The 17449-nt window shown below is 36.2% G+C and overlaps 2 protein-coding genes and 1 pseudogene across 3 annotated transcripts; all 3 read right to left on the bottom strand.

Moving 5' to 3' along the window:
• Nucleotides 1-2577: 2577 nt before the first annotated feature.
• LOC572462 (toll-like receptor 13) lies at nt 2578-7657 on the bottom strand. 2 transcript variants are annotated; one of them, XM_087267956.1, is made up of 2 exons: nt 3576-7657; nt 2578-3501 (listed from the first exon to the last, which is right to left on the bottom strand). In XM_087267956.1, exons 1-2 carry the CDS (start codon nt 6240-6242, stop codon nt 3478-3480), a joined length of 2691 nt encoding a protein of 896 aa, XP_087124082.1. In that variant the 5' UTR covers nt 6243-7657; the 3' UTR covers nt 2578-3477. The 2 variants fall into 2 exon arrangements, with proteins under 2 accessions (XP_087124082.1, XP_087124083.1); XM_087267957.1 differs by having other exon boundaries at nt 2578-4972; nt 5829-6312.
• On the bottom strand, nt 6453-8749 carry LOC147842393 (uncharacterized; annotated as a pseudogene).
• Nucleotides 8750-14123: 5374 nt separating this feature from the next.
• Nucleotides 14124-17118, bottom strand: tlr20.2 (toll-like receptor 20, tandem duplicate 2). Its single transcript, NM_001177443.2, is given in 1 exon segment — nt 14124-17118. A coding segment is annotated over 1 exon segment (2853 nt). The 5' UTR covers nt 17091-17118; the 3' UTR covers nt 14124-14237.
• Nucleotides 17119-17449: the final 331 nt, after the last annotated feature.

The raw sequence follows: 17449 nt of genomic DNA, 5'->3' as shown, positions 1-17449 counted from the left end.
GTGAAGACTCATGGTGGTATGTCTGTTAAGCCAGGGTCACACTGAGATATTTGAGTTACAATTTAGAGACAATTATTATTTTTAAGTGCTAAAAGATTCTCAAAATCCTAGGCTAAAATATTTGATCGCCGGTGTTAGAAGTTTTGAAATATGTTTTCCTGCAATGTAATGACAAATGTCATATTAGGAGTGCTAAAAAGGAAGCAGTTTGGACAGATAGAGCTCTGGAAATACGCATTTCAGTTCTGTACCATGGTTCTAAAACATGGACATACAATATATGGATGAGATATGGTAAATGTGACTGATCAGACACATAATTATTTCACTTACTTCAACAAATCATACACCATCAACCTCTCCTACGCAGAAAGACAGGACTGGACAATTTGTTTGTTCAGATTGAAAGAGTCAATTCTTTTAAAGCCCCGTTCAAATTATTCTTTAATTTTGAGATAATTCATTACAGAGGGGAGAATTGATGTGATCTAAAGTAAACTCTATGAGATAGATTAATTCACCAATTTCTTTCTCTTTTAAACTTTATCTGGTATATGTGTTATTAAGATACTTGTTATGTTTCTTTAACATGAACACTGCAACAGCAAAAGTTACAATAACAATACATTATTATGGAATTTAAACAGTGAATTCTATTATATTTAATTATGTAATCTTAATTTCACACAATCCTAATAGATTAGACATTAGCACATTTAAATGGTTCATTCTGAGGGTCAGTATTAGGGTGGGACCCCTACATCAAAAATGGAGAGAGAAGTTGATAGAGATTGACTGAAATTTGAAGGGCTAAAGCAAATGCCCAAATCTCACAAGGAAAAACTGTGGGACATCTTGTAAAGAAGAAGACCCACTGTAGCATGTAAGACAGCATTTTTTATTGATCAGCACAATGTTTCTGTCTTTTACCTATCTAAAGCTAACCCAAAAGTAAAGTTTTGGCCAGTGACCAACATAACAAAAATTACATAAAATCAAGACATCTAAAAACAGTGACCTTTAAACCAGCGTGAACTACAGTATATCTACTTATGTTATAGGACAACATCTTCTGGGGTGTCTTTTCTGACTCAAATGATAAACAGTGTATACAGAATAGGACTTCAGGTGTGTTAAGTAAACATGTTTTAAAATTCATAATAACAGACAAGAACACCATCTTTATTTAAATTGTTGTGGGTGGAAAGGGAATATCTTACATATTCATTTAATGTGACAAAAATCTATTTTTTTCCTTATGCCCTATATGGTGCTTTAAGTAATATTCATCAGACCATAAATAACTCTAGAACTGTAAATGAGTCCTACAACTTCAAATTGTGTTACATATTATTTTATGGTAGGAAATTAAAATGGAAAAAAAGGCAACACTTTAGATTACAACTTGCATAAGTACAGTGTAATAGCAGTACACTTTCTGTATGTATAAAAAACATACATGTTGAAAACAAGAATGTGTATGTTCTCAACAGATGTGAACGGGAAACATTGGCACATTAGCAAAAATGGATTTTGGCGTTTGCATCGCATGCAAAGTAAAAGTGTAGTTGTGTTATTTGTACGCAGATGGATAAAACTGTTGTCTTATTATCGTTCATTCATTCTTTTTTGCTTAGTCCGTTTATTAATCTGGCATTGCCACAGCAGAATGAACCGCTAACTTATCCAGCATATTTTTTTACACAGTGGATGCCCTTTCAGCTACAACCCATCACTGGAAAACATTCATACACACTCATTCACACACATACACTACGAACAATTTTTTTTAGCTTACCCAATTTACCTATACCACATATCTTTGGACTTGTGGGGTAAACCAGAGCAACCGGAGAAAAACCACGCGAACACAGGGAGAACATGCAAACCCCATGCAAAAATGCCAACTGACCCAGCTGAGACTCAAACCAGCAACCTTCTTGGTGAGGTGCCACCGCGTTGCCCATCTTATTAACATATTAAGTTAAATTCTTAAAGGGATAGCACATTCAAAATTTTAATCCCACCACCATTTGCACTTCTAAACAGGTATTTTTAAGGTACGGGAGCTGTCACTGGGGCAGTACCTTTTCAAAAAAGACATATTTGTACCTAAAGAAACCACAGTGGTACTTCAAAGGTAAATATTCGTACCCAAATACACCTTAAATGTACCAATATGGTCCATTAAAGTACCAAAATGGTCCAGTAAGGTACCAATATGGTCTCTTCAGGTACAGATATGTACCTTTTGAGAAGGTACTGCCCCAGTGACAGTACCTTTATTAATGAGAGTGTAGAAGGGGGAGTATTGTAAAACAAGAGTGTAACAAAATGTAGTTACAGAAAACCACATATTTCACATGGTATTAACATTCATAACAAAAGTGAAAATCTTGTAATGGCACTTGAGTGTACACTGAAGAAAATGTGATATACAAATGCCTCATATTGCAGATTTATTTATTTTCTTCTCCATACAATATGTCAGTTGGCAATTGGTTTAATTACCAACATTCTTCAAAATAAATGTATTCCACAGTAGAAAACACATTAAAAAAAGCAAAAACACCTTGCTTGAGATTAAAGTACTTTTAATATAAGAATATAAAAAATGACATGAAAACATTTGTTAAATTACTCTAATGTAAAGTGACATTTGTTTTACATAAACTGTTTTCTTATATTATTAACCACTCCTCCTAAAACTTCTTGCATTATTCCTAATATTGTAAACACATGTCTGTCAAATAATATTAAAAGTTATGTAAATGTAAAAGTGGAAATGTGGGCATAATATGGTCAATTTACATTGATCTGGCAAGGGCTTGAGAAATACAAGGCTGCAGCGCAAGTTCTTTTTTATACCTGACCAAATGAGGAAAGTGTTCCAGTAAACATCTGAATAAATGAACTGAAACTAGTTTGTACAAACACACATCCGAATTTACATCCTGTTTGCTGCAGATCATTTGCACATTAAAAGATAACCTGAGGTTAAGAATATTAAACTATATAAAGAGAATTAAAGGTTTCAGTATAGATGCTTTAATCATCATTGTAAAGTGTGCAAAATAATTAAATTCATTGAATGGTCAACTTATTGAAATGTATAGGAACATAGCCTATTCTGACATTACACCAGGTTATTAAGCATGTTACATAAAAGTAAATTATTATAAAATGTCTTTACATGCAATTATAATGAATGTTTGTGAAAACATGTTTTAAATGCAAATTAAACAGTTGTTTTCTTCATCCATCATTATATTCACTTTCTCTTCATTAAGCATCAAATCTAATAAACGTTTACTGAAATATTGATCACTTTGCAAAAGAAAGTTTGTAATTATCTTAAGCAACTTTACAATAAACAGAAGGAAAGTCTAGTTGGCTTTATTAGAGCTCAGTTTACACCACAACCTGTCCCAGAATGCTTCATGCATCTTCGGCTCCTGTGGCCAGTCCAGATAGGTCCTAGTTTTTACCAGCCGGGCCAGTCTGTGATGGGAGGAAAGCAAGCGAGATGGAATGGTTTCTAGGAAGACCAGGATAAGAATGTCTCTGTGTTCTACCTGGAGCCGGTAGGTGGCCAGCTGCATCTCCAGTGAGCACCAGTTGCTATTGAGGTAGTTGCGACTGACGAGACAAAGAGTTCGGCGACTTGCGTAGATGCTGTCTGTGATGTTTTCCACAATGTCGTGTCCCAGCTGAAAGTCTCGACTGTGCAGACAGAGACGCAGAAATGGAGGTCCACGCTGTTCTAGGTTTGGAAGAAGTTCCTCTATGACCCAGTGCTCATCCTTGCTGCTGTAAGACACAAAAGCATCATAGCGGTACTGCTGTTTCTCCTTCATACGGAAAGCCTCTCGAAACCATCCACTGGCGATGTGATAGAACGGCTTGAAGTACTGGCCAACAAACTTATACATCAATACCACAACAATAAAGATGCACAAAAACACAGAAGAACAGGCAAAGAACACAAAGTCAAGGTCAAATGAGCAGTTCTCCGTGACATAGCTGACAAAACTAATGTGGTCAACTTCATTGTCAGTCAAGCACTTCAAATCTTGCATGGAGGGGTTTGACATGACAACCTCCACCTTCCTGTTGTCCCTTATCCATGAGACCAGCCATGCATTATCACAACTGCAGTACAGATCCAAGTCTTCCAAATAAACAAACCTCAATTGAGTGAGATGATCCACAAAAGTTTGTAGAATGTTAACAGTATCTTTTGGGATTAGTCCTAGTTTTGTCAGTGCCTTTAAGTCTTTGGTCAGACTTCCATCCAGAAAGAATAATTTGCAGTTTGCCAGAATCAGAGTCTCCAGTTTTGTCAGATTGTGAAACATTATGTCCATGTTTGGTAGATTTGTTAAATCAAGTTTTTCCAGTTTTAGAGTTTTTAAATGAACAAGCTGATTGATTACAGACAAGTCTCCAATGTTGTCAGAGAACATTGACTGAAATTCCAGACTGACGACTGATGGCACATATTTCCCAATGAATTCATTTTCACAGATCATATATGCTGCATGTATCTGAAGTGTCACTACAGATGTTAAAAGTAAACTATTGCAGTCCTCAACAATCACATATTGACCTTTGATGTGCAAGTTTAGCCCATTATTCAGTGTAGTATTACTCCCGATCACAAGATGCATTGGTCTCAGTCCTGAACTAATGAAAACATTACTCAAATTATATGGGATTACTCCAAATATATCAGATAAATGCAGCTTAACCAGTGACATGTCAGGCGGGAAGTTCAGATCTCCCAACAGAAATGAGCTAAGGTTAGTAAAATGTCCAAATGATTTTGGCTCAATGTAAATTATTGGATTTTCTTGGAGATCCAGAACCCTCAGTTCATGTAAGCCACTGAATGTGTGTTGATGAATAGAAGATATTTTGTTTCTGTGGAGGTTTAACTCTTTCAGCTTGTTCAATCCAATGAAAGCAAAATCTTCGAAGACAGAAATTTTACTCATTACTAACTTCAAAGTTTTAAGATTTACAAAACACATAAATTGATGAGAAACTATCTTATCTATCCTAATTGTTTGTAGCACCATATTAATAAGCTGTTTGACGTTCTGTGGATATGAAGCACAGAGAGATTGAAAATCATTTGATCTGAGCACATGCCTATATATAGCAGCAGAAGTGAGGTTACTGAAAATCTGAAAGACAGAATTTACATCTAAGAGGTTGACAATCTCTCTAGATATGTCATTTTCTAGTGTAATGTAACCAATTTCTTTACAGCCAACTGAGCCTTTAGAGGTCAGTGACAAGTTAATTGTCTTATAATAAACATCTACAGACTTAACTGAATATAACTTTGCTGCTACACACAAATCGTCAACATTAAGTACATCCACTATGGCAGATATTTTACTAATTTGATGTACTCCAATTAAAGAAAGATCTTCTAGAAAATCTGTGTTTGAAACAGAAAAATGTAAGAGAGAGAGCTTTCCAAAAGGTTTAAAAGCTCCCTCATCTATATGCTCTAGTTTTCCCAAAAGCAAATCCACCGTTTCAATACTAAACTCAGTCGATATGTCTGTGGTGTTGAAAACTGAGCAGTTTTGGTACTGAAGCCTTATGTTCCAGTCATCTAGACTAAACAGCTTCAATAATTTAACATTTGCTAACCGACACAAAACATCAGATAAATCCTTCAAGCACACACTGTCTAAATATAACCATTGCAAGTGAGGAATCTTTTCAAAAACATTCAGTGCCAATAAAGATAAATCATGGTGTGAAATAAACAGACTGGTAAGTGATGGAAGGTGACTGAAATCAAGAGCTACCTCACAGCAGTTTTTTGAATCGAGGGCAGTTATTGTTAGTGAAGTTACATTCGTCAATCCATTAAAAGCTTCTGGAGGGATCTCTGAAAAACATCCAGCAATTTTAAGATTTTCCAAAGAACCAAAACGTGAGAATGAGTTTGGAGCCAGGACACCATGAAAGTGTAGATCCATCTGAACAAGGAGATTTAGTAGGTTTGTTGGAAGTCCTCGAAGGTCTTCTTTAATGTCCGTGACACTCAGGCATTCAGCAATGCTTGTTTTTCCATGATAAAATGACGCAATGTTAAGCCCTTCCACATCACTGAAGAAGTGACATTTTTCAGCAAGCCAAGAACAAACATAGCATGTCTTCAGACATAGGATGAAGAGTGCAAAAAGAAGCACCATCTTCAGTTTCTCTGGGATCTTCATATCTTGTAATGTTCTTGTCTTGGCATCTGTCTCTAGAGGTGTTTTCACATATCAGAAGACTTAAACAAGAAATAAACTTCCCTTTTTGTGACCACTTTCTATTAATGTGTGACACATAGACAGTTTCCTCAGTTCAGATGTACATTAACATTTATTTAAATTCTTAAAGGGATAGCATGCTCAACATTTCACCCACCATTTGCACTGTGATCATACACTTTCCACACATAACCACATTTGTTTATGTGTTTATATGAGGCGCTGAGTAGGATTTAAATTAAACTTCGCTTATCAACACACTCATACAACACGTGCATATACACCTACTAATTACTCACATTTACAGCTATACTATTAGATGATCAAAACAACATATATGAAACTTGCACACATATAAACTTGGCACATGCATAAACACATCAGCACACGCACATACATATTAACTCGATTCTCGCATAAACACATCAAGACACGCACATATAAACTCGATTCTTGCATAAACACATCAACACATGCACATACATATAAACTCGATCCTCACATATACCCACATTAACACACGCACATATAAACTTGCTGCATGCAAACATTCCTGTACACACTCACATATACATACACACTCCATCCTCGCATAAACACTCACATTTACACCCACATGCATATAAACTCACAGCATGCAAACACACCTATACACACTCGCACATACATATAAACTTGATCTCTGCTTGTGCACCCATAACAACACGTGCACATACACAAACTCACTGCATGCAAACCCACCTATACTGGCTTATAGCGCTAATGCCTAAACTCCCAAATAACACTTGCGCAAACATAGTCCTGAATGTGTGTTGATGAATAGAAGATATTTTGTTGCTATGGAGGTTTAACTCTTTCAGCTTGTTCAATCCAACAAAAGCAAAATCCTCTATGATTAAGATTTTGCTTGAGGTAAAGTTCAAAGTTTCAAGATTTGGAAAACACATAAATTGGTAAGAAACTATCTTATCTATCTTATTTTTTTAAGAATCATAACAGTAATCTGTTTGACTGTCTGTGGAAATGAAGCACAAAGAGATTGTAAATAATTTGATCTGAGCACATGCTTAAATATAGAAACAAAGGTGAGGTTGCTGAAAATCTGAAAGAAAGAATTTACATCTAAGAGGTTGACAATCTCTCCACATATGTCAAAACTGAGACCAATGCCTCTAATATATTTACACTCATCTGAGATGTTAGGAGTCAGTGATAGGTTAATTAATTTATAAGAAACATATATTGTCTCAATTGAATATATCTATGCTGCTAAACATAAATCAGCAACATTAACTACATCCACTTTGAAATCCAAAGTTTTGATTTTATGTACTCCAATTAAAAAAAGCTCTCTGAGGAAATCTGTGTTTGAAAGAAACTGAAAGCCAGCGAGCTTTCCAAAAACCTTTAATGCTCCCTCATCAACATGTTCTAATTTCCCTAAAAGCACATGCACCTCTTTAATATTAAGTGAAGTTTATTCATAAACTAATTTCGAGAGGAGCACGTGATTATGATTGAACACGGCTGGTTCTGCATTAGCATGCATGATCCACCAATCAGGCCATTCCTAACCCACTATAAAGAGCCAGGGTTTTTTCACTACAGTCATCTTCGATTTGAAGAATCCCCCCCTTCCACCCCTACCTATACCTTTTCCTCCATAGGGCAGCACGGTGGCCCAGTGACTAGCACTGTCGCCTCACAGCAAGAACGTCACCGGTTCTAGTCCTTCAACAGGCCGGTGGTCGTTTCTGTGTGTAGTTTGCATGTTCTACCCGTGCTTGCGTGGGTTTTCCCCGGGTCCTCCGGTTTCCTCCCACATTCCAAAAACATGCACAACAAGTAAATTGATAAATCTAAATTTGCAATTCAGGTAATCTTATAACGCAGCATATCTTGTAATAGCATTAAATTTTTAGTAATCAGCTCTTATCAAGGGGGAGTTGTCGAGATCTACCTGAGCTCAAGGCTCCCCTCTCTTCCTCCAAACGGGAGGGAGCCCAGGGCTCAAGAACCTTCGAGCTCAGGGCTCTCTCCCGGGACAGCATGCCAAACTTGCTTATAATCAATCATCAGCTAAGTGTGAACTCTTGAAACTCAGTCGATATGTCAGAGATGTTGAAAACTGAGCAGTTTGGGTTCTGAAGTCTATTTAACAGATTTTCAGATAGAGAGAAATGCTTTAAAGATTTTATATTTACCAGCTGACACAAAATCTCAGACATGTCTTTCAAACACACATTAAATAAAAATAGGTTTTGCAAGTGAGCAATCTTTTCAAAAACATTTGCTTCCAATGATGATAAACTATATTCTAAAATAGACAAACTGGTAAGTGAGGGATGTCGACTGAAATCAAGAGCTACCTCACAGCACTTTTTTGAATTGGATGATGTTATTGTTAGTGAAGATACATTCGTTAATCTATTAAAAGAGTTTGGAACTAGAACCCCATGCAAATCCATCTCGATGTAGAGATTTAGTATGTTTGCAGGAAGTCCATGAAGGTCCTCTTTAATATCCACAACACTCACACATTCAGCAATGTTTGTTTGCCCAGCATAGAATGGGGCAATAGTAAGCCCTTCTGCATCACTTTAGAAGACACAATTTCCAGCAAGCCAAGAACAAACAAATGAAGTCTTCAGAAACAGAATGAAAATCGCAAATAGATACATCATTTTCAGTTCATCTGTGATCTTCATAGCTTATGATCTTCTTGTCTTGGCATCTGTCTCTGGAGGTTTTTAACCGTATCAGAAGATTTGAGCAAGAAATAAACTTCCCCTTACATAGACTGTTTCCTCAATTATGTCTCATGTCATATTAACATCTGTATTTAAATGCTTAATGTCCCCATGAACCGGAAGTTGGGATGCAGTTCCTTAGAAATGGATTTTCAAATGAGAAAACAGTAGGTGTGGCTTGTTTTTTCTACTGCGGGCTGAATAGATGTAGTAGGCATGTCATTCAGAAAAATCAGGAACGGGGTTTTAGAAGAGTTATTACAACCTGACAGACACCTCCTCCTCACCATTACTGTATGTGTACTTTAATGTGAATATGACCTGTAAAATCACTGTAAAGCATCGGCATATGGTTCAACAGCTGCCCAGTGGCTTAGAGAAAACCGCTCCAGAGGGTCATAAACATGGCACAGAAGATCGTCAACTGCCCTCTCCTAACACTGGAAGATCTATACATTTCTATACATTTTCACAGAGGCAAAACAAACACACAGATGCAGGGGAGAAAGAAAGAGACTGTGTTTACATGGACATCAGTAGTCAAAAAATTTGCCACATTATTAAATGGTGGATTTTAACTGCAGTTTGGCTCTTTCTCTTTCATTCAGGAACATTTCATTCATGCCCCTGACACAAACGAGGTATTTGATTCAAGGAACTGCTGGAAGCGTGTAACGTTATTTTTAATGCAATGTTTGATACCCAAGGGGAAACGAGAGAAAAAAACTCTCTGCCTTTCTCTGTAACTTAGATGCACTCAGTAGCTAGTGGCAGTAAGCGTGTGTGAAAAAAGGAGTGTAAAAGGATGAGCACTGGGTCATAGAGGAACTTTTTCCGGATTTTACCATTTGCAGATGAGAAAAGCTCTCGGTTAAAAAATGTTCCTTAGACGAGAGCCTTAGACATGTATTTTTGTTGCGAGTTGCGTGCACTGTAATCTACGGGAAAATTTAAACAAAACCTTTGTTGCAGCACATTATAAAAGCAACACTGACGACCCATATCTTCAAACATTTCTTCTTCTCCCACTTGCTTTGGCAACACAACGTGGCGTCTCTCTGCCGTCTGATACTGTACAGGTAAGCACTGTCTTCTGATTGGTTTGAACCAAGTCTTTTTCATGAATTAATGCTGCATACTCAGAGACGTCACAAAGTACTCCCAGGTACAGACAGCCAGTCTACATGCTGGAATACACACAAGTATCTAATCGGTGTGACGCGGCTTCAAAAATTTATTTCAAACTGGAAAAACAAATTTGCTTGAAATAACGCAAAAAACAAAATTTTTTCGATTTTTAGGGAAATATTTGTGTCTTAATAGTGTTTTTAGCAGCTTGGCACACACATATGACTGTCAACAGCTAAAAACCCTTTTTTGTAACCCTTTAAGAAAGCTCAAAGCATCCTCAAGGACACATCACACCCCGGACATGATCTGTTTAAACTGTTACTATCAGGGAAACGATACAGGACAATCAGAAAAAAACAGTTTTGAGCCAACAGCAATATCCACTCTCAATAATCAAAAAAAAACAAAAAAAAAAACATGTCCTTCATGAGATGAATAGACAGAGATTAGTTTTTTTATGTTTATATTTATATATATATATATATATATATATATATATATATATATATATATATATATATATATATATATATATATATATATATTTAAAGATTTTGAATATATGGTAAAATGGTGCAGTGCAGTTATAAGGAGTTTGTTATTATGAACAGTTGAGTTTTAAGTCTGGATTTGCACAGAGGGAAAGAGAACATGCCACACGTCAAGAGGAAGAGAATTCCAAAGTTTCAGAGCAGAGCTTTGCATCCCATTGTAATAGTATCTGGACGCAGCCTTTATGATGCAAGCTGAGATTGCATCACTCAGCGATGCAATGTCAGACACAATGCACTCAAATGGAGTGAGTGATGTCACGGTGAGGGGTAGGGTTAGGGGTGGGGTTAGGTGAGCACATTTAAAAGCATTGGATGCAGCTCAGATTGTACTGCACCTGGTCTGCAGACCCCTCTCTCCCATTGTGCTAAGATGGGCAGAGGGGACGTTTATTCATTTATCTATTTATTTATAATTTTTAAACAGGAAAAGATTAAAAGATGATCGGATTCGGGCCTGACTCAGCATGAATGCTATTTTTCAGCAGGTTCCGGCTCTGCAGAACATAAAAACAGACAGACATCTCATCCATCAACACAGTACAAACAATCACCAAACATATAAAATAGAGAAAAGCAGGCTACTATCTACAGCGATAGTTGACCATCACATGACGAGCATGTGATTTTTTAAAAAGTCTCAGTGTTTGTATTGTTTTTAGATGTTGTGGGATCTCATTCCAGGCTTTTGTCAATACATAAAAGAAAGATCTCTGTCCATAACAGTTTTTAAAAGCTGGTACTGGCAAACATCCATTTGGGGGGGTTGTCGGCGGGGCACTTCAGATCATTTTGGAAGGGCATTTTCTTTCCAAGACTAAAAAGGGCATGTGCACTGCACAGGCTGAGCCCTATGTGTGCATGTGCCTGCAGCAGAGGTACAAACCATCGACTTTCCTGCTGTGAGGCAACATCACTACCCATTGTATTACCACGCCACCTCCCTATTTTGACTTAACTGGGAGTGAAGATGAGTAGCAACTATGTTTTGAGTATTTTGGAAACAGGTTAGAGATAGGGTGGAGGCTATTGTAATTATTGGGATAGAGATTTTGTGTTTGTTTGTTTTTTCAGAATAGGGGTGACTGCTACAGTTTTGCAATGTGAAGAAACAATTCCAGTAGTGGGAGGAGTGGTTAATGGAAGATAAGAGGGGGAGCAGAGGGGAGAGGCAGGATTTGACCAAAAGGTACACGACCCTACATCTCTACACACATTCATAAAAAAATGACCATTTTCCACAAAAACCAAATCAATTGAAAAATATGCAGAGATTTTATTTATTTACTTTTATTTAAGAACTTTTATTTACACACAAATACAGGCACCTCACAAAGTATACAACATACATACATAAACACAGGATAGTATTTTATTCCTAGGATTGCATGTAGCCTACATAAAATGTGTAAAATAAACAAATAATGTTTTTAAAGGAACTGCTGTTAAAAGGAAGAACTAATCGGCCCAGCACATATTATTCATTCACACAAACCATTAAAAATGTAATATTCAAACTTTCTAAAATTTGCATTTTTCTCAGGCTCCTGTTTTGATTCAGTAATTTCATTTTTATGGCAAAGAAAAGGTTATTTTTTATCACTTTTAAAATGAAATAACTGAACATAAACATAAGAGGCTGAGAAAATTTGTCATTGTAGAAGAAAATTCTAGGTAAGGTTTTTGCCTCTTAACTCTTCATAAAGCTTTAAAGTAACTAGTAATTTAAGTAACTTTTAAGATTGTTAATTTTACTTGAGTAAACATTTCCATAAAAGTCCAGTAAAGTGTGGGGACCTCCCCTTTTAAAAACAAAAAAACAAAACAGTAAATAGCATTTAGTTTTTTATTAGTGCTCTGCCAGTTGAAGTAGTTGAGATCAATGAAATGAAAAGCGAATAAGAAGCATTTTGAAGGAGCAAGGTATTTTCAGTCTCTGTGGGTACTGATGGTGACACAATACTGTACTGTAAAACTATAGTGTAAAAAACACTGTCCTTACAAAAATACACAATATGCAGGCCAGAAACAAGCTTTTTTGTAGTTGTTGAAAATATTCATGCGACACCAACATGATTACATACTCTCCACACATGACCACATTTGTTTAGATGTGATTTTAATGGTTTTACATGAAAGTCCTCCAAAACCATACGTTACACGTAATATTAACACATAATTGCAAATGTGAAGGTCTTGTAATGTGATTTGGGTGTATACTGGTATTTACTAAAATTTATGTATATCTTAAATTATTCTTCATTTTACAGATGTTTTTCTTTTTGGTTTGATTGACCAACATTCTTCAAAATAGATTTTGTGTTCCACAGAAGAAAGTCATAAAGGGTTAGAACATAATAAAAGTGAATAGTTGATGACAACATTTTAAACTGTTAAGGGTTTACATTTTTGGGTGAACTTTTAAGGTTAAAGTTCTGAAAGATTGTTAAGCCAGTCTGAGATGATGAATATTTAGTTGAGAATTTTTTTTCAAACAAAATTGCAATAATTTTATTACATGTTTTAAGAGTGGTCTGACAATAATCCTCAATCAGGTTGTTGCCCACCAAATATAGTCAGTACAATTGTTAAGTGCAATCTGCAGTCTGTTAACGTCAAAATCTAAGGTCATATATTTGAATATTCATTCATTGTGGTGTTTTGCATGTAGAGATCACCAACACATTGAAAAGTAAAAACACATTGCTTGAGATTAAATCCAAACCTTTTAAGTTATTTTATTTAAAAAACAAATGCTAAAAAATAAATATTATAACACGTGTTACAAGCCTATATATAATGCCAGTACAAAGTGACGTTTAAAAAAATGCAAGCAATATATGGTTAGTGTACAATAATTTGGCACATACATGAGAAATACAAGACTCAAACTGTGCAGCACAAATTTTTTTTAAAGCCTGACCAAGTGAGGAAGGTGTTCCAGTAAAGATCTGAATAAATGAACTGAAACTAGTTTGCATATAAACATATGCAAATATACATCCTGTTTGCTGCAAATGATTTGCAAAATTAACCTTGAGGTTTAGGCTATTAAACTATATATATATATATATATATATATATATATATATATATATATATAGAGAGAGAGAGAGAGAGAGAGAGAGAGAGAGAGAGAGAGAGAGAGAGAGAGAGAGGTTTCAGTAGGTGCTCCAAACATTATTTGAGTGTGGAACATGTTAAAATACATTGAATGGTCAACTTATTAAACAGTATAGAAGCATAGCTTATTCTGACATTACACCAAGTTTATTAAGAATGTTATAGAAAAGAAAATTATTAGAAAATGGTCTTTACATTTAATTACAATAAATGTTTAAGAAAGATGATTTAAATGCAAATTAAACAGTTGTTTTCTTCATCTATTATTATAATCAGTTAAAAAAGGACACTTTTTCTTGATTAAGCATCAAATCTATTGAACGTTTACTGAAATATTGATCACTTTGCAAAAGAAAGTTTGTAATTATCTTAAGCAATTTCACAATAAACAGAAGGAAAGTCTAGTTGGCTTTATTAGAGCTCAGTTTACACCACAACCTGTCCCAGAATGCATCATGCATCTCCGGCTCCTGTGGCCAATCCAGATAGGTCCTAGTTTTTACCAGCCGGGCCAGTCTGTGATGGGAGGAAAGCAAGCGAGATGGAATGGTTTCTAGGAAGACCAGGATAAGAATGTCTCTGTGTTCTACCTGGAGCCGGTAGGTGGCCAGCTGCATCTCCAGTGAGCACCAGTTGCTATTGAGGTAGTTGCGACTGACGAGACAAAGAGTCCAGCGACTTGCGTAGATGCTGTCTGTGATGTTTTCCACAATGTCGTGTCCCAACTGAAAGTCCCGACTGTGCAGACAGAGACGCAGAAATGGAGGCCCGCGCTGCTCTAAGTTTGGAAGAAGTTCCTCTATGACCCAGTGCTCATCCTTACCGCTGTAAGACACGAAAGCATCATAGCGGTACTGCTGTTTCTCCTTCATACGCAAAGCCTCTCGAAACCATCCATTGGCGATGTGATAGAACGGCTTGAAGTACTGGCCAACAAACTTATACATCAGGACCACAACAATAAAGATGCACAAAAACACAGAAGAACAGGCGAAGAACACAAAGTCAAGGTCAAATGAGCAGTTCTCCTTGGCATAGCTGACAAAGTTGAGTTGGTCAAATTCATTGCCAAAAAAACACTGCAAATCATGCATGCTGGGGTTTGACATGTCAACCTCCACCTTCCTGTTGTCCCTTATCCACGAGACCAGCCATGCATTATCACAACTGCAGTACAGACCCAATCTATAAAAACAGACAAACTCCAACTGAATGAGATGAACAGCAAATGTTTGTAGAATATTGACAGTATCTTTGGGGAATAGCACTAGTGTTGTCAGTGCCTTTAAGTCTTTGGTCAGACTTCCATCCAGAAATAATAATCTGCAATTTGCCAGAATCAGAGTCTCCAGTTTTGTCAGATTGTGAAACATTATGCCCGTGTTCGGCTGATTTGTTAAATCAATGTTTTCCAGTTTTAGGGTTTTCAAATGAACAAGCTGATTGATTACAGACAAGTCTCCAATATTGTCAGAGAACATTGACTCAAATTTCAGACTGACGACTGATGGCACATATTTCCCAATGAATTCATTTTCACAGATCATATATGCAGCATTTATCTGAAGTGTGACTACAGATGTTAAAAGTAAACTATTGCAGTCCTCAACAATCACATATTGACCTTTGATGTGCAAGTTTAGCCCATTATTCAGTGTAGTATTACTCCCGATCACAAGATGCATTGGTCTCAGTCCTGAACTAATGAAAACATTACTCAAATTGCGTGGAATTTCTCGAAATATGTCAGATAAATGCAGCTTGATCAGTGACATGTTAGGAGGGAAGTTCAGATCTCCCAATAGAAGTGTCCTAAGATTAATAAGATGTCTAAATGATTCTGGCTCAATGTGAAATAATGGATTTTCATTCAGATCCAGAACCCTCAGTTCATGTAAGCCACTGAATGTGTGTTGATGAATAGAACATATTTTGTTGCTGTGGAGGTTTAACTCTTTCAGTTTGTTCAATCCAATGAAAGCAAAATCTTCTATGACAGAAAATTTGCTCATTGCTAACTTCAAAGTTTTAAGATTTACAAAACACATAAACTGATGAGAAACTATCTTATCTATCCTAATAATTCGTAGCACCATATCAGAAATCTTTTTGACCGTCTGTGGAAATGAAGCACAAAGAAATTGAAAATCATTTGATCTGAGCACATGCTTATCTATGGTAACAGAAGTGAGGTTGCTGAAAATCTGGAAGAGAGAATTTACATCTAAGAGGTTGACAGTCTTTCCAAATATGTTATTTTCAAGCATAATGTAACCAATTTGTTTACAACCATCTGAAATTTTAGAAGTCAGTGACAAGTTAATTGTATCATAATCAACATCTACAGACTTAACTGAATATAACTTTGCTGCTACACACAAATCGTCAACATTAAGTACATCCACTGTGGCAATTATTACACTAATTTGATGTACTCCAATTAAAGAAAGATCCCTCAGAAAATTTTTGCTTGAAACAGTAAAATACAACCTGGAGAGCTTTCCAAAAACTTTTAAAGCCCCCTCATCTACATGCTCTAACTTTCCCAAAAGCAAATCCGCTCTTTCAATATTAAACTTAGTCGATATTTCAGAGACGTTGAAAACTGAGCAGTTTGGGTATTGAAGTCTTGTTAACATTGTATTACCTAAACCAAGGTACTTCAATGATTTAACATTTTTAAGCCGACACAAAACCTCAGATAAATCCTTCAAACACTCACTGCATAAATGTAGCCATCGCAACTGTGGAATCTTTTCAAAAACATTTGATGGCAATAATGACAAACTATAGTCTGAAAGAGACAGACTGGTAAGTGAGGTCAGGCGACTGAAATCAAAAGCTACCTCAGTGCATTGTTGGGAACATGATAGTGTTAGTGTAGTCACATTCGTCAATCCATTAAAAGCTTCTGGAGGGACCTCTGATAAACATCCCACAATTTCAAGATTTTCCAAAGAACCAAAACGTAAGAATGAGTTTGGAGCCAGGACACCATGATAGCCTAGATCCGTCTGAACAATGAGATTTTGTAAGTTTGCAGGAAGTCCTCGAAGGTCTTCTTTCATGTCAGTGACACTACGGCATACAGTAGTGTTCCGTTTTCGAGGAGAGGATGTGCTAAAAGAAAATTCTTCCCCGTCACTTTCAATATGACATTTTCCAGCAAGCCAAGAACAAACATATGAAGTCTTCAGAAATAGGATAAAGAATGCAAAAAAAAATCCCATCTTCAGTTCCTCAATGATTTTTATAGCTTATGATCTTCTTGTTCTGGCCTCTGTCTCTTGAAATGTGTTTAACCATATCAGAAGATTCAAGCAAGAAATAAACTTCCCTTTTTGTGACCACATTTGTATTTACGTGTGACACATGGACAGTTTCATCAGTTCAGATGCTTATTAACATATTTAGTTAAATGTGTTAAAGGGACAGCACACTCAAACTTTAAATTCCATCACCCTATGTACTTCTAAACATTTACTTTTTTCTATACTGTAGAAGCAACATCTCCCAGTAACCCAAGACTGGTTGCTTAATGAAGCCAGGTTTGTCGGGCTAGGTAATTACCAGTGGTGTAAGGTAACACATTAGAAATGTGTAATTTATTTAG

This window comes from Danio rerio, chromosome 9 (assembly GCF_052040795.2).
Source record: "Danio rerio strain M-AB ecotype USA chromosome 9, GRCz13ab, whole genome shotgun sequence".
Classification (NCBI taxonomy): Eukaryota; Metazoa; Chordata; class Actinopteri; order Cypriniformes; family Danionidae; genus Danio; species Danio rerio.
This window is presented reverse-complemented; position numbering and strand designations above follow the sequence as displayed.